General features: G+C 35.6%; 1 protein-coding gene across 3 annotated transcripts in view; it reads right to left on the bottom strand.

The window, feature by feature from the left end:
- Window positions 1-25,941, bottom strand: part of EPHA6 (EPH receptor A6) — an 871,253-nt gene extending 845,312 nt beyond the window's left edge. For 2 of the 3 annotated variants that reach the window (XM_044251182.1, XM_044251184.1), the window contains exon 1: window positions 24,613-25,940. In XM_044251182.1, the coding sequence (XP_044107117.1) occupies window positions 24,613-24,994 (382 nt within the window). In that variant the 5' untranslated portion in view covers window positions 24,995-25,940. Of the gene's footprint in view, window positions 1-24,612 lie in introns of all 3 variants that reach the window. The other variant, XM_044251185.1, reaches the window with a different exon arrangement.
- Between the last annotated feature and the right edge of the window lie 2,051 nt (window positions 25,942-27,992).

Raw genomic sequence — 27,992 nt, 5'->3', positions numbered from 1 at the left:
ACAGGCAGAGGCAGAGGGAAAAGCAGGCTCCCTGTTGAGCAAGGAGCCCGATGTGGGACTGGATCCCAGGACACTGGGATCATGACCTGAGCCGAAGGCAGCTGCTTAACAAACTGAGCCACCCAGGCATCCCTGTCTCTTTCAATTTTAAAGAATAATTTAATAAAAAAGAAAGGATAATTTCAGAGGGTACAAGATTATCGGTTGGTGGTATTTTCCTTTAATACTTTAAATACTTCATCCTGTTCTCTTACTTGTTCTAAGAAGAAGACAGATCTAATTCTAATCTTTGTTCCATTATGGATGAGTTATTCTTTGCCTCTGCCTTCCTTCAGATATTTTCGTTCTGTTTGAATTTCTGCAGTTTGAAAATAATATATCTTAGTGTTGTTGTTATTATTATTATTATCATCATTATCATCATCATTTTGACATTTATCCTACGTGATATTCTTTGAGCTTCCTGGATCTATGGATTAGTATCTGACATTAATTTGGAAGAAATTCTTAAACATTATTCTTTCAAATATTCCATCTGTTCCTTTCTCTCTTTTCTTTTTTGGCATTCCCATTATGTATATGTTGCACCTTTTATAGTTTTTCCATAGTACTTAAATATTCTGTTTTTTTTTTTTTCCTAGAATCCTATTGATAGATCCTCTCATTCAGAGATTTCTTCTGTGTCCAGTCTAACAATAAGCTCTTTAAAGAGATTCTTTATTTCTGTGTTTTTTATTTTTTTTGTTATCATTTCTTTTCTTTTTTTTTTCCCTCATTCTTGGGACTTCCATCTCCGCTTACATTGCCCATCTGTTCTTGCATGCAGTATAATTAATCCATTAGAACCTCTAGCATATTAATCATTGTTGTTTTCAATTCTTCATTTGAATTAAAAAAAAAAAAACAGATGAACATAGGGAAGAAAAAAAGAAGAGCAAACCATAAAACAGAGTCTTAACTACAGACAACAAACTGAGGGTTGCTGGTTGGGGAGGAGAGTAGGGGAATGGGTTAAATGGGTAATGGTTATTAAGAAAGGCACTTGTGATGAGCAATGAGTGTTATATGTCAGTGATGAATCACTAAATTCTACTCCTAAAACTAATATTACGCCATATGCTAAATAACTAGATTTTAAATAAAAACACGAAAGAAAAAAAGTCCTGATTTGATCATTCCAACCATGTCTGCTTCTGATGTTTGCTATGTCTCTTCAGATTGTGTTTTTTGCCTTTTGGTATACCTTTTAATTTTTTTTTTTTTCTCAACAGCCAAACATGATGTACCTAACATTGGTTCCTGTGGTTGTTTCTGTTTGTGAGTCTCTGCTCTGAGAAGTCTATTCCTCCAGTCTTGGGGGCAACAACTTGCTCTGTATCTCACTCTTTTCTTACAGAAGCAAGAGGAATTTATTTTTTAGTCTGTTCAGCTTTTTATATTTATTGTTAGGACTTAGTGCCTATTATAATCTCCTTTATGTGAAACTGGATGGTTTTCCTTTTTAATCCCAGATAACTTTTTTTAGTAGATTAGTTTCATTTTTTTTTTCTGTTTGGAACACTAATGATGAAATAAATCTTCATATAGCATTATTAAAACAACCACCACGACAACAACAACCCATAGCTAATATACTCATTCTACATCAGAAGTTAAAACAGGGAAATAACTAGATTGTCAGGTTTAAGATCATAGGGAAAAAAGCAGTCAGTGTGCCTTATATCATGCTAACACAGTATAAGTAATGTAAGAATACGTGAAGGTGCTGCTCACAAAATAATGTTCCCTTTGGCTATTTATCAGCAAATCATCGATAAATATATCAACATATCCCATGATAATACTGGGTCATAATTAGCTTAATATCTTCTTTTTTTCCTTGAACATACCTATAAAAAGGCAACTTTTTAATAATGAAGAAAAATTCTCTCCACATCACTCATTGAAATAACTAAAAATATTTCTTAAGTGGTTATAATAACTAATAAAAGCTAACTACTAAGATCAATCAACCAATATTTATTAAGAGCCCACTACAGGCTTAATGAGTCTTAAAAACAGTAGGAAGAAATACGTTAAAAAAATTCATTACATTTGGGATTTTTTTTTCCCAAAAGCCTCCAGTGTAATTTTAATGTACAGCCAAGGTTAAGAACTTCTGGGTTCTCATGATAAAGGACAAACACTTAGCACAGCATTCAAGGCCCTTCATGTCTAGTCTCCTATCTCTTTTTCTTCCTCAGTTTCCTGCCTCACTCTTGTTCATTGTCTCTATCTATTCCTAACTGTTTACTGGTTCCCCACAAAATGCTATTACATGTGTTCTCCATGCCCTTGTACTTGTAAATTCCTCCGCCTGGAATGATTTGTAGTCACTAATCACTTGATGAATAGAAACTGATATTTCAACACTCGCTCCAGCTTCACTGCTTGTATAAAGTCCTTCAAAATGTCTGAAGGTAGATGTGACCATCTATTCCTTTGAAGCGACTGTAACCTGCATGTATTTACATCACAATATCTAGGGCAAGTTATCTCCATCCATTCGACTGTCTCTTCCTATGAGTAAATACACAAAGAATGAAGTTTACTCATAATATTATTGATACAGAGGCACTAGTAATATATTTAATAAACACTGTGTATGTTAGTTCAAAGGTAGTAATCTAGGTTTGATTCCAAAATCTTTGGATAATTTACTTGCTTGTGACCTTGAGCAAATCCCGCAAACTCTGACTTAGTTTCTTCAGATGCTGAATGTGAAAATGGCCTACTTTCTAATTCAGATGAGATGATGGTACAAAATAATGCACTGAATAAAACCTACCAATAATTTGATTACTATTAGCTATTATATAATTGTCATTGTGTAGTTAGGCACATCTATAAATCCTGATTAGGTAGGTGTTCTTTCTGCTATTTGATAAATGGTTAAAGCAAGGCCGAATGATTGAGCCAGTTTCCAAAAAACTTCTTATTTTTTGAAGAGGTTTTTTTGGGGGGATGGGACGCAAAAGGAGAGGGAGAGAATCTTAAGCAGGTTCCATGCCCAATGCAGAACCCAATGCAGGGCTCAATCTCACAACCCTGAGATCATGACCTGAGCTGAATCACAAATAAGACACTTATCTGACAGCCACCCAGGTACCCTCCAAGAAATTATTCTCAATTAAACAGAGGATGGGGATTCAGTCTCAGGCTTACTTAATTATACAGCTCTAAACAACGTAAAAAATAAAGAAATATAAGGAGATACAAATCAAGCACCTTACTGACCAAATTTTAATAATAAGCCACTCTACTCTATAAATTAACATTTCCTCCACTGGATACAAGCAGAAAATTCCCCTAACTCGTCTTTAATCTGTTAAAGTTGGAAGGGGAAAAAAAAATCAAGTTTTCTAAACCTTTACCTTTCTTTTCTTGGCAGATCAGAGCATTCTGACATCTCAAGCTTTTCATTACCGCTTCTACTATTTCAGAGTTAAGGTATCATTACACCTTCTAAGTACTTCCTACTTCTTTCATTTTGTCTTTCATTGCATTTATTTCTGAACAGAAGAAACATAGGTTATGCATGACTTTTCCTTTATTCCACAGCTGTCAGTTTTAATTAAAAAAAGTTAGGAGCAGAAGGCCATGTATATTCTCCATTATGGTTTGTAGAATAAAAATCATATTTTTCTTGTACATTTTTCCCTGTTTAATTCACTAGTAATCAAGGCCTGGGTTTATGCAAAAGTCATACTCTATGAAACCTGAGATATTAAATAATTATCAGTCAGACTGCAACAACGGAGATCTTCCTGAAGATTTTCCATCTTTCCCTAGACATTAAGTAAGGATTTTTATATATTTAAATAAATTTTATTTACATAAATTTATAATTTATAGTTATATTATCAGATCATGTTTTTTCCCAACCTTATCTAGTTAGTTACTGTGTTTCTTTTTTGTTATCAATTTTGAAGGAAAATATCATTTTAGGCTCTTTTCTCATCCAATGCCCTTGCAAAGAGGCATTTTAAACTCTGAAGAAATACTACCAGTTCTCTTAGTCTAGATTAGCTTTCCTAGTCTAGATCTCTTTGGCATGCTAAGAGATGATGTATTTATTCAATTCTCATACCCTTAGGAAGACAATATAGTTTGTTGGTGAAGAAGATAAACTTTGGAGCCATGATGTCCCAATTTAAATTCTTTACTCTGTTAGTTTCCTGGGGCTGCCATAACAAAATACCACAAGCTTAGAATAACATAAATGTATTGTGTTACTTCAGGGGCTAGAATTCTGAGATGGAGATGTCAGCAAGGTTGGTTCCTTGGGCAAGCTGACAGAGAGTATGTCTCATGGACCTTTCCTAGCTTCTGGTAATTTGCTGGTAATCTGTGCTTTTCTTTGCCTTGTAGATGCATAATTCTAATATCTGCCTACATCTTTACATAGTTTCTCCCTATGTACATGTCTAAGTCCAAATTTCCTCTTTTTATTAGAACACAGTTACAGTGGGTTAGGGGCCCACCCTACACCAGTCTAACCTTATCTTAACTGATTATGTCTGCAAGAATCTTATTTAAAAAAAAAAAAAGGTCATATTCCAAGGCACTAGTGGTTAAGACTTAAACATATGAATTTGGGGGGAACACAAATGAAGCCTTAGCACTCTGTAACTAGTACCCATTAACACTGTGGCAAGTTACTTAACCTATTCTTTGTCCTGATTTTCTCACCTATAAAATGGGGATGATAATGATAATGTTTATTTTTTTGATTGTTGTAAGGATTACATAATTGAATATATCAAAGTACTTAGTATGGTTCCCAGCAAGGAGTGAGCACTCAAAAACTCAGTTTATACCACTGAGCAGCTATTTCTGAGAAAATGGTCCATAGAAAAGTAATTATTTTAAAACCAAACACTGACAATTTTAAAATCCAAGTTCCTTAAAGGCCTGTTACTGGATATTTTAAAAATACAAGTCATAGAAACATATCAATTTTCTTCTATAGTTTAGAAATCAGTTTACTTTTTAAAGTACAATAGTCATATATGGAGGTTGGATCAATATCAGGCACAATACTTTGTGTTACAAATATTCTCGTGTTAATCAGGCAAATTGCAATGACCAAAATATTGTATAATATTTTAATACAAGGCAAGATCGGACATAGCACTAAACCATTCACCAAAAATCAAATTTATCACAAAGTAAGGGTTGGTTCAAGTCACCTATACATTTCCTTGTTTTCTATACTGCATAATGAAAGCTTTCCTAACACAGGATGTTTCATATTGTACTTAGATAAAAGCAAATATATACTATCCTTTGAAACACTAGCTTCCTGAGTCTATTAAAATATATCCCCACTCAACACCCAAAGAACAAATAATCCAATCAAGAAATGGGCAGAGGACATGAACAGACATTTCTGCAAAGAAGACATCCAGATGGTCAACAGACACATGAAAAAGTGCTCCATATCACTCGGCATCAGGGAAATACAAATCAAAACCACAATGAGATATCACCTCACACCAGTCAGAAAGGCTAAAATTAACAAGTCAGGAAATGACAGATGCTGGCAAGGATGCGGAAAAAGGGGAACCCTCCTACACTGTTGGTGGGAATGCAAGCTGGTGCAACCACTCTGGAAAACAGCATAGAGGTTCCTCAGAATGTTGAAAATAGAACTGCCCTATGACCCAGCAATTGCACTACTGGGTATTTACCCTAAAGATACAAACGTAGTGATCCAAAGGGGCACGTGCACCTGAATGTTTAGAGCAGCAATGTCCACAATAGCCAAACTATGGAAAGAACCTAGATGTCCATCAACAGATGAATGGATAAAGAAGATGTGGTATATATACACAATGGAATACTATACAGCCATCAAAAGAAATGAAATCTTGCCATTTGCGACAACATGGATGGAACTAGAGCGTATCATGCTTAGCGAAATAAGTCAAGCAAAGAAAGACAACTATCATGTGATCTCCCTGATATGAGGAAGTAGTGATGCAACATGGGGGCTTAAGTGAGTAGGAGAAGAATAAATGAAACAAGATGGGACTGGGAGGGAGACAAAATTAAGTGACTCTTAATCTCACAAAACAAATTGAGGGTTGCTGGGGGGAGGGGAGTAAGGAGAAGGGGGGTGGGGTTATGGACATTGGGAAGGGTATGTGCTTTGGTGAGTGCTGTGAGGTGTGTAAACCTGGCAATTCACAGACCTGTACCCCTGGGGATAAAAATATATGTTTATAAAAAATAAAAAATTTAAAAAATATATATCCCCTAAATTAATATTACTCTATTGAGGGTAGTAAAAAAATGATGCCTAATTCTCCTGGTCCAAACCTGGAAACTCTAAAGGCTCTAATTATACAAACTTGTATTTACTATTTACTTCATAATTAAGTTTTAGTAAAAGGGTTTATTTTTTTAATTATTTTTATTATGTCAGTTAGCCACCATATAGTACATTTTAAGTTTTTGATGGTAATGTTCAATGTTTCATTAGTTGCATATAACACCCAGTGCTCATCACAACAGGTACCCCCCTTAACACCCAGCACCAAGTTACCCCATGCCCCCCACCACCCTCCCTACAGTCAAGTAATCTTCAAAAAAGCTTCCTTTGGACTTCAAAAGTCCAATGGAAAAGACAGTCTCTTCAATAAATGGTGATGGGAAAACTGAACAACCACATGCAAAGAATGAAACTACACCATTCTCTTGTACCATACACAAAGATAAACAAAATGGATGAAAGACCTCAATGTGAGAAGGAATCCATCAAAATCCTAAAGAATGTAGGCAGTAACCTCCTTTGCATCAGCCACAGCAACTTCTTTCAAGACATGATTCCAAAGGCAAAGAAAACGAAAGCAAAAATGAACTTTTGGGACTCCATCAAGATAAAAAACTTCTTCACAGCAAAGGAAACAGTCAACGAAACTAAGAGGCAATCCATGGAATGGAAGAATATATTTGCAAATGACATTTTGGATAAAGGGCTGGTATCCAAGATCTATAAACAACTTACTAAACTCAACATCCCCCAAACAAATAATCCGGTCAAAAAATAGACAGAAGACATGAACAGACACTTCTCTAAAGAAGACATACAAACAGCTAATAGACACATAAAAAATTTTTTTCAACATCACTAGCCATCAGGGAAATACAAGCACAATGAGATACCACCTTACACCAGTTAGAATGGCCAAAACAAACAAGACAGGAAATAGCAAGTGTTGGTGGGGACACAGAGAAAAGGGAACCCTCTTACACTCATGATGGGAATGCAAGCTGGTACAGCCACTCTGGAAAACAGTATAGAGTTTCCTCAAGACATTAAAAATAGAGCTACCCTATGACCCAGCAGTTGCACTACTAGATATTTGCTCCAAAGATACAGATAGAGTAAAAAGAAAACGGGGAGGAGGCACATGCACCACAATCTTCATAGAAACAATGTCCACAATAGCCAAACTGTGGAAGGAGCCAAGATGCCCTTCAACAGATGAATGGATAAAGAAGATGTGGTACACATATACAATGGAGTATTACTCAACCTTCAGAAAGGATGAATACATACCATTTGCATCAATGTGGATGGAATAAGGGGATTATGCTAAGTGAGATAAGTCAAGCAGAGAAACACAATTATCATATAGTTTGATGTTCCACTCATATGTGGAATATAAGGAATAGAGCAGAAGACCACTGGGAAAGGGAAGGAAAATGGAATGGGGAGAATTTCTCTCTCTTCTAATTGTTAGTGTATAGAAATGCAACTGATATCTGTGCATTGATTTTATATTATGCCACTTTGCTGAATTCCTGTATAAGTTCTAAAAATTTGGGTGTGGAATCTTTGGGTTTTTCTAAATAAAGAATCATGTCATTAATGAAGAGTGAGAATCTGACTTCTTTGTCAACTCAGATGTCTTTTACTTATTTTTAATGTCTGATTGCTGAGGCTAGGACTACTAGTACTATGTTGAATAACAGTGGTGATAGTGGACATCTCTGTTGTGTTCCTGACTTTAGTGACAGCATTTTTTTTTCCCCCTGCTTTGTGGAAAGCCTGCTTCTCCTTCTCCCACCCTCCTTGCTTGTGTTTCCTCTCTCGCTGTGTCTCTCCCTGTCAAGTATATAAATAAAATATATTTTTTAAATTTATTTGACAGACAGATCACAAGTAGGCTGAGAGGCAGACAGAGAGATAGAGGAGGAGGAGGAGGAGGCAGGCTCCTTGCTGAGCAGAGAGCCCGATGTGAGGCTTTAACCACTGAGCCACCACCCAGGTGCCCCAAAATAAAATATTTTTTAAAATATCATTTAAAGTCATACTATTCTAATAAACAAAGAAAAGACTGTATAATCCAGGGACTTTTTTTTTTTTTTTTTTTTTTAGGTAGGCTCCATGTCCAACATAGGGCTTAAATTCAGGATCCTGAAATTAAGAGTCACATGAGCCAGCCAGGCAACCCATCCAGGGATTCTTTATAAAGATTTTTTTCCAAATAATTCTTCTATTCTTTTAAAACAGATTATCATTATCTTATAAGTGATACAGGTTCAGTGATTATAAACATTTTCAAGACATTAGTATTAAGAAACAATATTTAAATTTAATATCTTTGCATTTTTAATACTCTAGATATTGCTTGAAATTCTCCTTCCCATTTAGAAAGTACAGTGATCTAACAGGTTTAAGATCTGCTTTCTTTCTCCTTTGTGGTTACTAATTTAGTCTATCAGCTTTGCCAAGTAGCTTAACGTCCACATAAATTCCATTAGTAAAATAAGTGCAGTAATTTATGCTGCTTATTCACCTTAGAAAGGTGGAATAAAAAAGATAAAGTGGTAGAATTAAATTAATATTGAAAAGCATTTGGTCTTTTTCTTTATTTTTCCTAGTATGACAAATCCTCCATCAACAGGAGATATATTTTTATACGTGCATTAATGGGAGAGACTGCAGAATATAAAACATGTTTAAGTTTTTCAGAGAAATATCCTCTTTAAGTGCAAAGATGTTATCCATTCATTTTAAACTTAAATTAGAACAGATTTTCCTAATAACTACAGGCTCAAACAGGTTATATTTGGAATACCTAACTTAATATGATCTGAAATATAGTCAAAAAGATAAAAATGTACATGCACTTTAAATTTATAGTTCTTTTCATTATAGCACTAAAATGAGATACTTGGAATTATGTGAACCATTGCACGCAAGTGAAAAAAGTTTATAGAGCAAATAGCATAGGGTTTCAGGCTGTGTGTGTGTGTGTGTGTGTGTGTGTGTGTAGACAGAGTGGAAATAACTGCTGACAGGTTTTAAGAGCTACAGTAATAGCTAAGTAAGCGATTTTTAAGCTTTTACATAAAACATACTAACTCAAGCTTAACATGTATTTATTTCAAATATATTCCATTTCCTATGTATGACACTCATAAGCACTTAATAAGATTTCTTTCTTTTTTTTTTAAGATTTATTTATTTTTGAGAGAGTAAGTGTGGGTAGGAGCAGAGGGAGAGAATCTTCACACAGACTCCCTGCTGAGTGAAGAGCTCCAGGTGAGGCTTGATCTCATGACCCATGAGATCATGACTTAAATTGAAACCAAGAGTTGGATGCTCAACCAGCTGAGCCACTCAGGCACCGCTTAATACAGGATATCTTTCTTTCTTTCTTTCTTTTTTAAGATTTTATTTATTTATTTGACAGAGAGAGATCACAAGTAGGCAGAGAGGCAGGCAAAGAGAGAGTGGGGGAAGCAGGCTCTCCGCTGAGCAGAGAGCCTGATGCGGGGCTTGATCCCAGGACCCTGAGATCATGAGCTGAGCTGAAGGCAGAGGCTTAACCCACTGAGCCACCCAGGCACCCCTTAATACAGGATTTCAAACATGTCAAAAAGAATAAGGTGACACGAAGCAGACTCGATCTCTATTTCCCCACAAGATTAGAAGGATAGCTGTCACCCTGTTATGGATTGTCATATACTTAGTTTTAAGAAGAAATACACATTAATTGCAAAAATCCTTAAAAATTATCAGTAGTTTTCCAAGAACAAGAGAAAAAGCAAACGGCCACACCTCTCTTCTTTTGAGTATTTCTGAAGAACACAGACCCCTAATGCAGTTATTTCTAGTAGGTTTTATTTTTTAAATTATGTTATGTTAGTCACCATAGACTACCTCATTAGTTTTTGATGTAGTGTTCCATGATTCATTGTTTTTATTGGAAAAGAAGCATCACACAGAGTTTAAGAACGCAGATTACTGACAGGAATTAAACAGTTTGGTGTAAAAAGGAATAACTGTAATTAATTGTATTCCCTTCTTTTTGTACCATGTGGACTCTCTCTGCCAAAACTGAAAGCAATGATCCCCCTTCATCAGATATCTTTAAAAAGGGATATTTATAACCAATACTATTCTTGATAAACACAGGACACTTATTAGCCTAAGAGAAAGTGTTCTGCATGCCACAGTGTGCTCCCTTTTACAACCATTATAAAGCTGGGCTATGATAGCTTGCAACCTCCAAAACATAGCCAAAAATAAAATCTGAATCTGAAGCTTCGCCTATGAGATGACCCTGGTAATCCCAACCAGTTTGTATGAATCACTATTATTTTAACATTTTCTCCAAATCTGGAAATGTTGTCATTCAAAATATACCCTTGCTAGAGAGGCATTTGTCAGTGATAGCATGTGATCAAATTAATCCTCGGGTTGCTAAAAATCGAGAGGATGTAAAGTCAGCTCCTGGCTGGATATCAGGCAGCAAGGAGAGAACAGGATTGGTAGCTGCCACTGCAAAATGTGTTTGAAAACTCAGCATGATGGAGCTATAGGGGTGTTAGGAAATGATATAGCGTTTATCGTCCAGGAAAAAGGGGATGAAGGCAAACAGAGCTCTGTTTCTTCATTTTTGCTAAGCTATTCCCCCATTTTCACTTTGGCTGGAAACTATAGCCAAATCCCTGACTTCAGGGATCATTTTCATGAGCAAAGAACAGGTGGCCAATCTACTGTATGCATTCATAAAAGTGAAAGTGAAGCTAGTGTGGTCAAAGCACACGAAACAAGATTCCATATTGTTAAAGCACCACTTTCCCTTTTATTTCTCTAAAATCCACTTCTTATACATTTGATCTGTATTTCCTGATAAGAGAAATGGCACACATAGCAAACACAGGAAGTGTTGTTTCTTTTCTTTTTAAAATTCCCTGTCCTTACAGATTTTCCGTGGGAATGCTCTCATGTTAGATGGATCCATGCTGCCTCCTCTGAAGGGATTAGAGACTCATTTTAGGACTGGGTGAGAAAAAAATTCCTGACCCAGCCGCTGTTCTTAACCACCGACTAGGATAGGGCCAAGTTCCTGAGGAACCTCATTTAGCTGAATAGCTAAACCTTCTATCTTCAGGAATTTATTTTGGGGGGTGGTAGTGACCTAACTGTTCTTCTCTCCTCGGAGAATTTTTACTTCTATTTTCTATTCTCGTTTTCTGGAACATACCAGATTTTTTATAAAATTGTGCAGGTGAAGATGGAGGGATCCATTAACATCTCAGTCATGCAAACAACTTCAGATAGAAGAGCTGTTACTATCAATTTTAAACTGTCCTCTTGATTACTCAAAACTGACTCTAGAATTTTCGTCAGGCTGTTTCTCTTACAAGGTTTCTTTTCTGGTTCTACCATCTCTCCCATGTTCTCTTTAGTAGCTTTTCCACTCTTTCCCAAACAGGAATTTTTTACTCCTGTTGATTCACATGCACTCATTCAAGAAGTTTTTCCAAATAAAAGAAGTTATGTCTCTATGAAGATTGTCCTATTTGGGGACATTTACTCATTCCAATTTTTCAGTTTTATAAATAAGACTGAGAAAAAAATCCTCATATATAAATATTAGCCTGTCTTTATGCATTTTCCAAGAATTTAAATTCATGAAAATAGAATTAATGGATCCAAGTGTATGAATAGGTTTCAATATTCTACTTAATTGCTTTCTAGAACAGTTTATATCTTCAAAAGAAATGTTTGATATCATAGTATCCTGGGAGGCATGATATACCAACCTAAAGCTATAACATATCTAGAAAATACAGTTAGATAGGATATGCAAAGATTCTCCACACATTAAAAAAAAAAAACAGAAAATTAACTGAGAAAAAGATCGATAGACATAGTACCATAAAACTAAAAAGTTCTTCAAAAATATTAACCGTTGAGAAATGAGAGCTGGGGAAGGAAACTTCTTTGCTTTTAGTTAAACATTTAGCCTCAGATCTTGTTCAGATTCTCAGACCCGTTTTAACTGTTTTCTAGCCTTTTCCACCTGAGAAGTTTTTCAGAGCTAGACAATATTAGAAGATTGTACATGAATGTGGATTCGAGATAAAGTGACACTTGCAATAAAGCCACATGAACCTGCTTTTGTGTCAGCCTTGCTCCGTGCAATAAATATTCCTTCACTTGAGCCTTTCTCTTGCCCTCTTTTCCATCCATAAGTAGGTATCAGCCATTCTCATGCATGCAACATTGATCAATGTGTGCATGAATCCTCAGAAGGAAATCTTGAAGGGAAAAGAATGGTGAGTGGGGAAATTTGGGAGGCTGAACTCAATCTTGGTATCCAAACAGTAATAAACTTATTTAAAGACAACTTGAGAGAAATACTTGGGAATTAACATGACATATGTAAACAGCATGTAAAGAACTTAGACGTAATAAAAAATCATAATTGTTCCAATTTAATAGCTTTGGCTATTTTAGAGATAAATTAAAAATAGCCAATTCACATGGAACAGTCCCTCCTTTTACACTGAAATAGAATTAAGTAAAAGTTTTAAATTGGAAGTTGAGAGCAACTGCATTGAACAGAATAATCTTGGACTTAGGGAATTAATATATCAGTGACAAATACAATAAAGAGGAAATTTGTGGGGTTTTCCCTTAGTTTTATAGGCACCATATAAGCTTTGTAAATTCTGGTGTCATGTCAAGAATAGAACTTTCCACCAAGCTAGTGGTGCATTTGGAGAATGGGATTCATGTTATAAGCATTATGTGTGTACAGTGTGGTATATATAAAGTTATAATCTTTTACAATTAGGATATTAAGCCTCAAAAAATATTATCAATCTAACAGAGTCTGGCAAAAAGATTCCAACAGTCTAGGTTAATCATCTCCTGTGGGAGAAAATATTTCTGGCATAAAATTAAAATAATTTTTATGACATAGCAGTAACCATATTCCAGGTTCACATAATGATTAAAGGAGAAGAAATATATTAAACCAACTATAATATCCCTTATAATGATATTTATTTTTATAGGATAGAAATAATGCCTGCACCAACATATCGTAATATAACAACAATAAAGATAGACGCATCCAAAGATATAAGTAATCCACTATGTTTATTGGCAGATTCCTATTTTTTTTTCTATTTTTGTAACAGATTTCATTGTTTATGCACCACAGTCAGTGCTCCATACAATACATGCCCTTCATAATACCCACCACCAAGCTCCCCCAACCTCCCACCCCCCTCCCTTTCAAAACCCTCAGATTGTTTTTCAGAGTCCATAGTCTTTCATGGTTCATCCCCCCTCCAATTTCCCTCAACTCCTTTCTCCTCTCAGATTTCTAATTTTTTAACTAGTCATTTGAAATCCAATTTGTAAAGAGATCTATAATTATTTTAATTAATTGTTTTTTTTTTCTTGAGAGTACACCTTTATATTGGAGGGAGGATAAGAACCATAAAATGTTAGATTTGAAAATAAGAATATTATTGTAATTTAGGAACCAAATTGATAGTTTTAAGAGCTTTTGACATTCTAAATGTACAAATCTAAATGTCAACAGCTAATCACAGATAATCCGCTATTGATTTTTCCTTATTTAAAAATACCAAGTTCTGGCAGCAATTTCTATCTCTATGTTTTATAGGTACATTTTTCAAATATAAAATGCAGGATTGATCAGACTGCAGTTTACTTAATTTCTCAAGATAGATATTAGGGAATACCAGCAATTTCCAAGTTTTGAAACACTGCTAAAAGTATTTAAAGGACTTAGGAAAGAGAATTATAATAAAACAAGAAATTAACAGTTGGAGATAGCAAGAACCTATAGAAAGATTTTAATCTTTAAATTAAATATAATATAAACAATATGGGTATTGCCAATTGTACCTTCATCTAAAGGTAAAATATTCAGTAGAAAAAAACACATATAATCCTCTAAAATATTTTGTGGGGTTTTTTGGTAAAAGCAGCTACAATCATTAAATATATATCTTAAAGAACCTGATAAAACTTTGAAAGAAAAAGTCAAGTTGTACCACTTACTCGAAAGTTTTATGTTCAATGTAAGACATTACTTACTTGGATATTTACTTTGCGTTTACATGCAGAATAAATTTTAATCTTTAAGTGCAGATAAATGTAACTTTAAAATTTAAAATTCAATGTAACTTTAAAATTGAGGTCTCTGAAGGAGTTATTCATTTTAATTCTCTTAGTAGTTTCATATATTCATGATGATGAATCCTGATAAATGAGAGGCTCATTTTCATTTCCCATGGGTAACTCAAGCTTATTTGTTTGTAAAGTTTTATGTTATTTCTCTTCATTTCATCTTTGCAATAATATATTGTTGATATTTAACTGTCAGGTATATCTCTTCCATTCCACAATACTGCCCTGAAGGTCAGGAGTAGATCTTACTTATCTCATTTCTAGCAGTCACACAAAGTAATGGCCAATATATTAAATGAATATTTATTCTCAGTGTATCTATATATTAATTCATAGAACAGTACTTTTATCTTTTCATCTCTATAAACAACGGTTCATAGATGTGAAGTTATCTATGTAACAACTAATCCATATTAATTTGATATATAAATTAACATTTTAATTATTCACTGATACAGAAATAGCCTAATTAGTTAATCCTTAGGCTCTCAGAGCTTCCTGAAAATGGCTTGCCTTTGTATTTCCTGTGCCCAGCACAGTGGAAAAAAAGTAGCAAGTACCAATATATTTCATTTAAAATTAGATGAAGGTACCCTTACTATTGGGGTAGTTTGAGAATGTTAGAAAAAAAATTTATAAACAAGCCATGCAGTTTAAGAAATGAAGTGTTTATACTTATGTAATAAAAACAAAAATGAATAAAAAGCCCAAAGGTAACTATAGCTATACTGCAAATAAAAGTATTTGAGCACTTTATTATAGAAAGAAGCTTACAATTTTAACTGAATATAAGGCTTGGTTACATTTTTAGGAAAAAAAAAAGAAACTTCATTTAGTTTTAATAAGCATACTAAATCTTTCAAAATCTAACCTTTAAAATAAATTCTTAAATTTTAATTCTGCTTTACTAGATAATAGGGCTCTTGAAAAAAATGCATACACAGATTTCTGATCATAAACTAGAGAATATTATAAAGATTCTTACATATTTAATTTTTATTAAACAAAGAACCAAACTGATATCTTTAATAACTTGGCTGAACTACAGTTTTTCTAAACTATAAAATGAAGTTACTATACTATACAATGTAAGACAGTAAAAGTTATTGTACCTACCATAAGTATATTTTTGCTCTAATATAGTGTCATAAATATAACAGTAAAGTTGAAGCATGTTAATTTTTACTTATTTTGAACTATAGTAAGCAATATATTATAAAAACAGTATGTACTTCTGAAATTTGGGGTTTCTTTCCCAGATAAAATTGAGACCTCTTTCTGACTGCTCCCTCCCTCAATTATGCATATAAAACAGCCAAGCTAAGAGTGAATGTTCTAGTATCCTAAAATTGTCCAATTACACTCTTATTTTTTTGTTGAGATATACTAATTGTAAACAAGGACACCAATGTATAGATTTTATTTAATTTTGGAAACTGACAAAACTCTTACAATTTTTTAAAATGTTATCTACTAGTTTGCTCAGCTATTTCCTATTACACTTAATATAATTAATTATACTCATATTATATTCACTTGCAGTCACAAAATAAACATTATCTAAGTATTCTTTAAATCCAGAGGGAGTGTAGAAGAAAAATTGCAGTTTGGGGTTTAAGTTTTAGCTAGGATTCTCATCAACAGACACTTCCATACTTGCAGAAATTAAGGAATCTAAATCAGAATTTTATCCAAGATATCTAATGAGAGACCTCTTTGCCAAACGGGTTCAATTTTTAAGTAATACCATAATCCAGCTCTCTCTTCTACCTCTATTTTTCTTTCATTTTGGTATCTGTATAATCACTTAGCTACTGCGTCATATTTAAAAGTAAATTTCAGTTATCTAAGCTATCAATTTTTTATCAATTTTCAGTTATCTAAACTATCAGTTGGTCTCTGCACATTTTAATTCTCTGTACACTTCATTTCTATTATCTTCAGTTATATTAAAGTATAATCTGTCAGCAACAAAGGGAACAAATTTCTGCCTTTTAAAGTAAAAATTAAAATATATTAAGATATAATTCAACTCAAATTTAGGACAATCATTTATTAGTTTTTGATAATTCTTATCTGGAATACATAAATGTATTTCTTAGTATACAAAATAGTTATCCTTATTAACTTGCTTAAACATACCTATTAATAAACATCATAGGTAGGAAAATTTTGATTTGTTGATTTTTTTAAATTGTGGGCAAATGTTTTCCTTATTCTAGATATTGCCCTTTATGTACTATCTAATAATGTGTTTCTCATTGCAAATTCATGTACCACAAAATAGAAGTATCATAATACAGTATAACCAACCTGAAAGAATATATAATTATCCTACTGTTATTTTAAATTTAACATAATAAATGAATAATGTATATATTTACATATATGCCTACTTTTTATCAGCTCCAGATATTCAAAAACTAACATTATAAGACAAAAATAACTAATTATTTCCACCTCCTGAACATCCAGTAAAGGAGTATACTTCCTATGATCAGAAAGTAAGAATGACTTTTACACCTGAAGTTATGAAATGAAATAGAAGGAAGAGCAATGAATTCTCATTTATATCCAAGTACAGGTCATCAAGCAGGCCAAAAGCTAGAGGACTTATCAGTATCCCAGAAAAGCAGCTGAATGTATTTTTCATAACATGGACTAAAAGTACACACTTTAACCTCAATTCTTACTACAAAGGTCAATTAAAAGGTATGCTTGCTGCTATTTCATACTGGAAACTTGCATTTTCGTTTTCAACATAAGTTACAGTTTTTAATAATTAAACCACCTTAAATAAACACATCAAAATATGCCAGTCTAATATCCTTTGAATAAAAGCTCACTCCACATGTCAGTCCATGGGAAGCCATTACATATGTGAAATATATTTTGTACCAAGAATATATTTTTAAGATGCACATTTATCTTCAAATAATTAAATATATACCCATCATAAAACATTGGAAGATTCTTGTGAATCACTTTCATAAGTAAAATGCATAAAAGTTTGGTAGTATTTCTTTTCTCCCTTTCATTTCTTCCTAATAATCTCACTTATTGTAAATTTATTCATCTTATAAAAATTATCAAGTAACTAAAGATGATTCAACATCAACAAAGCAGACTGAGTTCCTAAAGAACAGAGACTATATGATAATCATCATTTTAGCCTCAGAACCCAACATAATTCCTGAGATGCTTAATATGTGATTGTTGAGTGACTTAACTTTGAAATAAAATGTAATATTAGATATTACTTTGAAGTAAGCGGTACAAAAATGTTCTATATTATGAGGTCTTATCATCAGTACTGCTATAGATTATCACATAAAAATGTGTTTTTAAAACATTTCTAATTGACTTTGTATCTGGTTTTAAGGAAACAAATTTTTCTTGCCAGATCTGAAAAGAGACTGGAAACCTGTCATTGAATTATACCTTCTGGGAGGGAAATTTCTCCTTGAACCCTTACATATGGTAAGTACACTACCTAGCAAATAGTAGACCTTCAATAAATACCTGTCTAAAGAGTGGATGTTTCCATTTGGTTTTAAAATATCTACTATTGACAACTGAAGTTGTATATCCCATAAAAAGTTAAATGTTTATTGAATGAAAATAAATATAAAAATAGCATTTTTAAGAACATTCTAAGCACTCAAGTAAAATGTGAGATTTATCATTTTGAATGTATATTTAAGTATATTTGAAAATGTTTAAATAAAGTCTCTTGAGAGTATGAATTTTCCAAATATACCCTAAGTATGTATGCCTATTAAGTTAGGACTATTTAGTTTCCTTATATTTAATAATGGCACTCATATAATATTAAAAGACAACTCAAAGTAATGGATAATTAACTAGTCAGGGAAATCTTTTAAATGACATGCAGTTTACTATTGTTTAGTGGAAAACCTGTTTCTTCCTTCACCCTGTCCCAAGAATACCATATACTTGGTATATGTAAAATCTCATTTACTGTATCTCTTAGAAACTTTCTGAATATTGGTTTCCCTTCATTTTAGCAAAATGCAGAGAAAAAAAAAAGACTAATGGAAAATATCTGAAACACATCCATTTTATATCTAGTATCACTTGGATTTTTTTTGTTTTCAATAATGATAATCTGATCCTAACAGAAATGAATAAAACTGGTGCATATGCCAAACTTCTAAACATTGCTCTTTTTAGCTAAAATCTAGATTCTGTTGGGATTACTATACTACTTTGTGAAGATGGACCCATTCACTTGTACCATTATCCTCTCTGATAAAAATATAGCTGTCTATGGAAAATTATGTTAGAAATACATTAACAAATGGCATTTGATCCAATATGAATGCATGTTATGTATAACCACTTGAAATAGCAAAACTGTATTATTAAATTACATTTCAAACCACAGCTTGAGCTGAATAAAATAGAAAATGGGTATTTCACCCCATCCCTCATATCTCATATCAATTATCAGTACTTATATATAGCAAGGTAATTTTTATGGGAAGTAATTAAAAATTTTTTTGGACCCCATGGGGGGAAAATGATATAAATGTTGAATATCTACATTAATTTCTCTGTAAAGATAAGATTGTCCCATAACTTCTATTTCCCAAATGCACCTCAAATCCATCTTTTTTTTCTCCATCTCTGTTACCACCACACTAGGTCAGGGTCCTATAGCCACTCTCTTGAACAAACTGCGGCAAACTCCTAATTCTACTCTTGCCATCTGCCAATTATCTCTTTGCTCACTAGCCATAATGCTCTTAAAGTGAAAATTTGTTGAACTTTCTCAACAGTTTCCCATTTTACCTAGAATCATATTAAAACACTACTTCTTACCATGACTCCTTTTCTTCTCTATAGGATCTAGTTCCTAACCATCTTTCAAACCTTACACTGTGCTGCTCTGTTCCGTGTTCAGTAAGCTCCAGTCACACTGAACACACATTTCTTCAAATGTGTCAAGCTCATTTCCCTTCAAGATCACTGCCCAGGCAGTTCCGTATACCTAGAATGCAATTCTCTCTACTCTATGATCAGCTTTCTCCTCCCTAGAATGTGGCTCAAATGTCACGTCCCACTCTAATGAAATTACAGATTGATCAAAATTCTATAGACCCAGTATCTCAAATATGTTGCACACATTAAATATGCATTATTAAAAAAATATTTTTAAATTATTTTTTGAAAAAGAACATGATAGATGTAGAAAAAATTTACTCTGTATAAGTTTAGTTTGATTATAATTGACTGTACTTTGGGCAAAGTCAACCCATTTTGATTACTTAACTATATGTATTGATCTCCACGGTATTTACACTCCCCAAAAAGTGCTGAGTCAAAGACAAGGAAGAAACTTCTATTACTGCTGGAGTCTTACTGATGTACAGTATAAAATACTATCTATCCTTTCACCATTTTGGACAAAGGCAGTATGTAGTTAGAAGTACTCAGGTGTGTACTGAGTACTTCTTCAGAAAAAGACTGAAACATGGTGCCTGCAATGGGGAAAAAAGATTGGGAGAAGGAAATACAAGAAATCTATAATGCCTTTTGAGCTAGTTTATACTGGCAATGATGAGAGAAGAAAGAAAAGGATTTCTACTCTAATATTTTTCTTAAATATTCTATTTTTTTAAAATATTTTATTTATTTATTTGACAAGCAGAGATCACAAGTAGGCAGAGAGGCAGGCAGAGAGAGAGGAGGAAGCAGGGTTCCTGCCAAGCAGAGGGCCTGATGCGGGGCTCAATCCAGGGACCCAAGCCGAAGGCAGAAGCTTTAACCCACTGAGCCACCCATGCGCCCCTCTAATATTTTTCTTAACATTTAATTTTGTAACAGAAAAGTAATGCAAATCTATATAGAAAAGTTTGAATGTATAAAAAAGTTAAAAAATGTAAACATTAATTTGGTCTTATACCTTAGATATATATTTTTCCTCTTAAGAAAATCCATATAAAACCACTTTATTCATGGTACTTCTGGTTTGAAGAAGAGATTCTTAAAGAACACTATAATATTTACACATGAAAAAGTTTTTAGATATGGTCTCATACCAAACCCAGAGCAAACAATACTTATATGATCAATACATATCAAAGATTTTATCTTTCTACTTTGAATATTAATCATAGTGAATAATTATACAATGATTTATTCTATTTGTAAATATATGATAAATTTACATTATAGGTTGTTTCTATAGTTAATTAGGAAGGCATGTGATTACAATCTCCTGCACCTTTACAACTATGAATAGTTTATCCATAAAAATTTAATCTAGGTGAAAGTTCTTTTTTAAATATACTTTTTAAATCATCCAGTTTCTGTCATTTAACAAAATTTTCAATATTTTCAGTAAAGTTGACTCAAATTTTCTGAAAAATTTTCAATTCATCCCTCTCTATAAATATAAGAACAGTATTTAGCTTTACAGTTCGTAAACAATACTTATGGAAGTTTAACTAATTTAAAGCTATAAATTTCATTAAGCAGATATTTTTCTGCTCAGGTATGCTCACCTGTATTTAAAAACAAATCAGTAGATTTTACATTCAATTTAATGAATTCAATGAAACTAACAAATCACACTATTGTTTTGCTTGTTTACTTAATTTGTCCTGAGTTCCCTGGGAAAAAACCCAAAAGATCAACTCACACAATGCTGGTAGTAAAACGAGTTCACTAGACCCTTGCATGCAAACCATATTTTGCTTCAACAAACTATTTCAATATCTGATTATTTTTGGAAACATGACCTGAAGAAATAAGTGAACTCTTTTTGGCTATACAGTACTATTTGCTAAAGCAGAGTAATCTTTGAATAAATGGACCCCTGGTGGCTACTAACCACTGTAATTGATAAACTTGGTTACTTACACATGAAACAAGATAATGCTTTATATTTACCTAAATTTCCAGAACAGAAATAAAAGCTTATGTAGAGAGAAAGTAGAATCTGTTATTTTTAAATAAAAATTGGCAACACCTAATAAATACTGTGGTTTTAAATAGAGGGAAAAGTAATGGAATAAGAGAAATTTGAACACAAATCATGTTTTCACTTACTTGATCAGATGAAGTGATCTAGGAAGCAACTCTACTTTCTGATCGATTCAAGGAGGTTTAGGTAATAGGAAGAGAGAGTCAAATTGATTTATTTTGTCTTTATAGTGCAGAGCTTCAGAGCCAGTTAAAGGGCAAGAGATGCTTCCTATAGTCAACTTACTCTCAGTACCTTGTTAAGCACCATGTTAAAAATTAGGTAGTTCACTTTTTTATCATTTTCATTTTACCTTGCCTAAGTATGGAAAAATAGGAGAGGGGAAGGTGAATCTATTCATTTCAACCATGATAGATTTTTATATAATTTGGTAAAAACAGATAAGTAACATTAAAAAACTTACTTTGTGAATATCCTTAATAAGAAAACAAGTTATATAAAAATGAAATTTTGCCCTCTAACAAATTTAAAAAATAAAACAAATTCCATTAACTCTTAGAAAAAGTTACTAGGAAAACAAATGCTATCTCCTTAAAATTAAATAATAATCATATTGCTAATATTTACTAACATGTGTATAACAAATCTGATTTACATTTTATATTATTTTTTATTGTATACACACTGTAATGGCCTGTTTTCAATGTTTAAAAACTGATATTTTTAATTCATGTTATTTATGAAACTGCAAGTTAAAAAAATTTCCAGAATGTTAATAATAATGTTCTGAAGTTTGACATTTTTTAACCATTTATATGATGATTTCAGTATTCAAAAATTATTTCAAAATAACATAAGGCGTAATTTCTAATCACTGAGTTTAGACTGTATAAAGCATTTTATAAGCTATTATTTGTGTATGATAAAAATGCCTGAGCATAGTTTCTCTATAATGAAGAATTCCTAAATTTTACTCAGCTTAGACTTTAGGTGAAATATTAGTCAACTATAATCTTATGCATAGCCTGTGTTTCTATTGTAACAGTGAAAATTCAGAGCTTTAGTAGTCTACCTTTAATGATCCTACTTAATGGATGGGTAAACTGAGTATTATTCATTTACAGACATTGTTTAAGCAAATTGATGAAAACACATAAATTATATACATGGTAAATATTTTAGGTAAGATGTCTTTAAAAACTATGGGAAAGTCATGACAATAAACAAATAAAAATTATTGCAAAAGCATAACAAATAACTCCTCCATGCCCTTAAATTTAATATGAATGTGAAAGGTTATACTTGAATACTTGACACATTTTGGTAGAATGGCACTTTAGTTGTTCAGAGATTCTTATATGTGTTTTATTTATGTTAGTTTCCTCAGGGCCTACAATGGTAACTAGTACACTTAATGAGAAACTAAATGCTGATTTAGGGAAATTATTGCATTAAAATAACTGTTAAAGATTTCTGGTAAATGACTCTCTTTTTAGTGAGGCTACTAAAGAGATGTATATTAACATACTAAATACTAGCATATCGTACAATATAAATATCTGAATTTCTGATTATTAAAAATTGTTTTTCTCTCCCTACAAAAAAAGTTCAAGTAAATAATTTTATGTTATTTTTTACAATGTTCTATTTTCACAGAGATATATTAAGTAACTACCCCTTCAATATGTAAAGCCAATGGAAACAAATGAGGAATGTGTGTGTGGAGGTATACACCACCACAGACAAGTATGGCACTATAGGTGGCACTTATTTTCTTTATCTTCAAAGGCATGACAGTTATGTATGATGTCCAAATTTACATATGCATTTGTGATTGCACTCTAGCAGGTAAAAAAAAAGAAATAAAGATAGAAAGAATGAATTAATTAGGAAAACATGTCAAAGGTACCAGCCATATAAATAAGAACTGATACTTATCCTGCATGATGATCTTTCCAAGTAAAATAAAACAGTCTTATGTTGACAACAAAAAAGGCTGTGTTGTTTTACTTGCCTTCTCATTCATCCTTCTCATCCTCACAAAGCAAGTGCACATCTTCATGTCATCTGACCTCCATTTTTAAATCCGTAAGTTATTTCGAGGCCTTACATGTTAATTGGTAACTATAACTTAAGTTTTATATTTGAGATCTTTAGAAAAGTGTGACATAACAGGTGACATATTGATAGTCATCACAGTGCCAACGAAAGCATCCAGCCAGGTACATGCTGGAAAACTTTTATGGTGGTTCGCAGCTTGCTTCAAGGGATTTAGATTATGCAGGTGGTATTTTTATAGATCCTTAAATATTCATAGCAGAAATCCACTGAGATATTTCTCATAAAGACTGTTGAACAGAAGAAAAGAAAATCTTCAAAATTCCCAGTGTTTTCTACTTGGTAAACCTGACTTCCACTTTTCACATACTATTCAGTTTCACTTTACACTTTACCTACCGAAACAAAGTCTTCTTGCTAAAAAAATCTGCCAGTGACTAGACTTTATGAATAGGATAGTCACAACTTGGAAATTCACACTTAATGTTTGTCTCCCCGCGCCCCACCCCCACCCCACCCCTGCCATCTCAAGGAAGAAACCACAAAAATAAATCTGGGCATCTGGTCCAGGAATGATTTCGAACAAGTCTACATTCGGTCTGATGGGGGTAAGGGGGCTGCGGCTGGGCGAGGGCAGTATAGCTACCACACGCAGAAGGCTGGTCTCTAGTCCTAGAGCACAGCGGGAGCTATCTGCTTTCATGAAGGCAAGTGAGAAGCTACATGTTACCGTGCGGCGAGCAACCGCGAAGGGCCGTGAGTCCGTTAAACCTGTGCCACAGAGCCTGACCTCCTGTGGAGACCGCTCTGCCGGGAGAGGTCCCGCGGCCGCCAGCGGTGGGACCCAACTGCTGCTGGTGCCCACACATCCGTTTAAAGACATTTGGGAGCGAAAGGGACAGCAACTCCTGAGGTCGCCGGTCCCGGCGCTCTGGTAAGCGGACAACCTTTGACCTCTCCTGTGGTGAGCCCAGAGAAGCCTACGCCGGGACGAAGTTAGCTGCAGGAGGCTACCAATGCACCGGTCCACAAAGCACCCGCCTCCTCCTGCCCCCTCCCCCTTCTTCTCCCAATCCCTTACCTTGGTTGTTGGAGACGTGACTGCAGTCGCCTGGCCAAGCTGTCAGCAGCGGCAAGAAGAACCCAAATTGCAAAAGAAATTCCCGGACTTCACAGCCCCCCATGACTCTCCCCAGCTCTCTTCTTCTCCCACTTAAAGAGAAGTGACAGCAGCGAGGCCAGGTGTTTTGCGTAGGGTAGGGGTCCGGGTCCACGTCTTCTTCCTCCTCCTCTTCCTCCTCCACCCGGCCCGCAGGAGGTGTCCCGGGGCGCCCCCCGCGCGAGGCCCCGGGGGCAGGGCACGAAGGTCCAGGCTGCCCAGGTGCAGGCGCAGCTGCTTCGGAGGAGGACGCTGCCTGCGGCGCCAGGGAGCTCCTGGCGGCTGTAAGCGAGCGGAATTGCATCCACCACCGTGTCCCGCTCGCGCGAGGACTATTCACTTGGGCCCGGGAGAGCGCGCGCGCAGGAGCGAGCTCGGGCTGTGGTTTGGGGGAGGGGAGAGAGGTGGCGGGGGAGGGCGCCTCACGGGGGGAATCAGGGGAGGGACGACCAGGTGCGGCGAGCAGTTCGAGCGGCCCGAGCGCCTCTCCGGACTGACGTGGGCACTTGCGGAGCCAAAAGACGGAGAGACAGAACAGCTGTGAAGCGGCACGGGGATCGCGGGCACTCCTCGTGCCGGTGTGGCCAGAGCCGAGCAACCCAGGTGGCTCCGCGGGGCCGCGAGGAGTCCAAGCCAGCTACGTGCGGGCTGCGCCCCCAGCACCTCGCCTAGGTGGCGACGGCAGCGCTTGAACAACGGACACCTCCAACTCCGCCGCGTGCGCGAAGAGCCTCGGCCTTGGCAGCCGCTTTCTAAGCATCTCTGAGGCCGGACTTAGTCCCCCAAGCACTTTGCTTCCCATTTCCCGGCAGCAGCGCCGGGCGCTTTAGGGCTAGTCAGCCCCTGACACCGCTTCCCCCTGACTTCATATTTCCGCCGCTGGAGGGGGTAAGTGCTGTGGGCCAGTGCTCCTGCTCTGGAGCTAGCCTGGTGGCGGCCGCCAACCTAACCCCTGCTCAGCTCGGATCGCCAGAACTTGCCCACTATGGCGAGCGCCTCAACTTTGTGGCCGCCTCCGCGGCTTCGAGTCCTAGTAAACCAAAAAGAGAGCAAGCCGCTGAGGAGAGTCACATCAGGCTGGATACCGGCGGGTGCCAGGCGCCGCGGCTCACTGAGGTCTTCGCGTCGCGCGTGGAGGTGACTTCGCGGTGGAGGTCACGAGCACTGTCGCAGTCATGGGTGCCGTGATTCCCGGGTCCCGGAGCGCCCCTGGGGTGCCCCCGGCGTGGCAGGGTAGGACCGTGCGCTCCGTACAGCCCGAAGGCTGAGAGGCGCGCGGCAACATCCGCGGCGTCGCCGAGTGCGCGGCGAGCGGGCTGCTCTCTCCACGCAAGCCGCCCCCTCGCGGCACCTACTCCCTCCCAGCGCTCGGGTTGGTGGGAAGCAGCCGACTCACTGGCTACTTGCTGGGATCACGCGGCTCTCAGCGCAGGGCCGGGGCAGCACGCAGTGCTAACAGAGAGAGGTCCCGCGTCCGTAGCCCTCACGCCCTCGCCCCGCGGCCGAGGCGGGCGCAGAGGGCAGGGCCGAAACCGCCAGCTCTCTTGAGCTCCGCCAAGCCTTGCGCTCGGCCCTCCTGGCAGCCGTGGCTCAGATGCTGCCAGTTCGGCGCTAGAGGGGGTTAGTCGACAACAAAAATGCCTCCACTGTTCGCAGGTAGAGGCGATTCCTCGCACAAGGGAGGAAAAAGGAAGGTGGAATGCTCTCAGACTAAACTTAATGCGGTTTGTTTTGTTTTGTTTTGTTTTGTTTTGTTTTTAGGGCGGCGCCGAGCAACCCATATCGCTCGTGAGGGGTTCTGTAATAGTTCTGTAATAGTTTATTCGCTGTTATAGTCATTAGCGTCATCATTTTCTTTCAGTCACAGTCTAGTGAGGTTGAAAAGCCCTCCTCAAAACTCAGGATATTTTGAAGAAATATTTATGGCAATGGAGAAAGCTGAACCGAGAAGAGAAAAGAGCGGTATTATAAAGGGTAGACTGATATATTAAAGCTGGCAGAGGGCTATGGCCGTGGCAAGTGTTGGGGAAATGGTAGATCAAGGAGCAAAGGGTCAGCGTTCCACGCTTACAGAATTCTGGAAGAGAAAGGATCCTCCCCTTTGATGTGTTTGCTGTCGTGTTTGTGTCATATATGGTAGATGAAGTTCCGTTATTGGCTTAAATTCAACTGGAAGCGGAGAAACAAGGGCAGCGAGAAAGAGGTCGTACGTCTAATTCAGCTGCGTGGAAAGAAATGTGAAATGCAAGTGGTTTGGGGAATGTAAGGAAGGTTTCTGATTGGTGACTGTACTTTCACTCTACTTACAAATTCAAACACTGCCTCTCTTTAAAGGTGTCCACGCCAATTTAAATATATGCAAATCGCTTATGAAAAGACAACCAAGTATGGAGTTTATATATTCATACTTAAAGGAGTAAAATTTGATTTTACTACTGATTTTACCACTCTTTCTGATATTGACTGACCATATGGGTATTTGCAGACTCAGCTTATAATTTGCAAACTGTAAAATTAAAAGACTGCTTTATACTGTAAGTTGTTAAATCTAAATACATGTTCTTAGAAGTGTTAAGGATTCATTATACTGATGATCAATGAATATTTTTTCCAACACTTTTTTACTTACTGTCAAAGAATGTATTTCCATGACCTTTCTAAAGTTAGATTTCAGTTTTTAAACTGGATTTCTATATTTACCCCGGCCTACAGTTCACTTATACAACTTTTGTTTGTTTAAATAAGTCATAGTGAACATAATATATTACTTACCTGGTCAAGTAATTGATAGTTATATTCTGTTATTGGTTTTTAAGAAAAAAAATTACAAGATTTTCATCAATATTAAAATAAAAATATGCTTTCTATATTCAGATATTGTCAATTGTGTTTCTAGAAGATAATGACCTCTTAAGTAAAAACTCATCTTAAAGAACATGAATGAAAATATAATTATCATGACCTTTGACTATATTGAGATTCCAAAAGAATAACTGTAACTATTTGACCACTGTTATACATTGTATGTACATATAAATATACATATTTATATATACACATACACACCTGTATAGGTATTCATTCTCAAATATTTGTTGAGCTCTTTTATGTGCTCAGTTCTCTTCACTTAGAGACAAATTGAAAATATAAGTAAAAGTAATTTTTTAAAAGCTAACTTTTTATTTAAAATATAGTCATGGTTATCTTATGTGAGGTAGAAGCAATTTCACTTAACAGAAATGTACTTGCTTTCTGATTTTCTAGCAGTGTTGATATATTTGCTGACATGTGACAGTTTCAAA

Source organism: Neovison vison, chromosome 6 (assembly GCF_020171115.1).
Source record: "Neovison vison isolate M4711 chromosome 6, ASM_NN_V1, whole genome shotgun sequence".
Taxonomy (NCBI): Eukaryota; Metazoa; Chordata; class Mammalia; order Carnivora; family Mustelidae; genus Neogale; species Neogale vison.
This window is presented reverse-complemented; position numbering and strand designations above follow the sequence as displayed.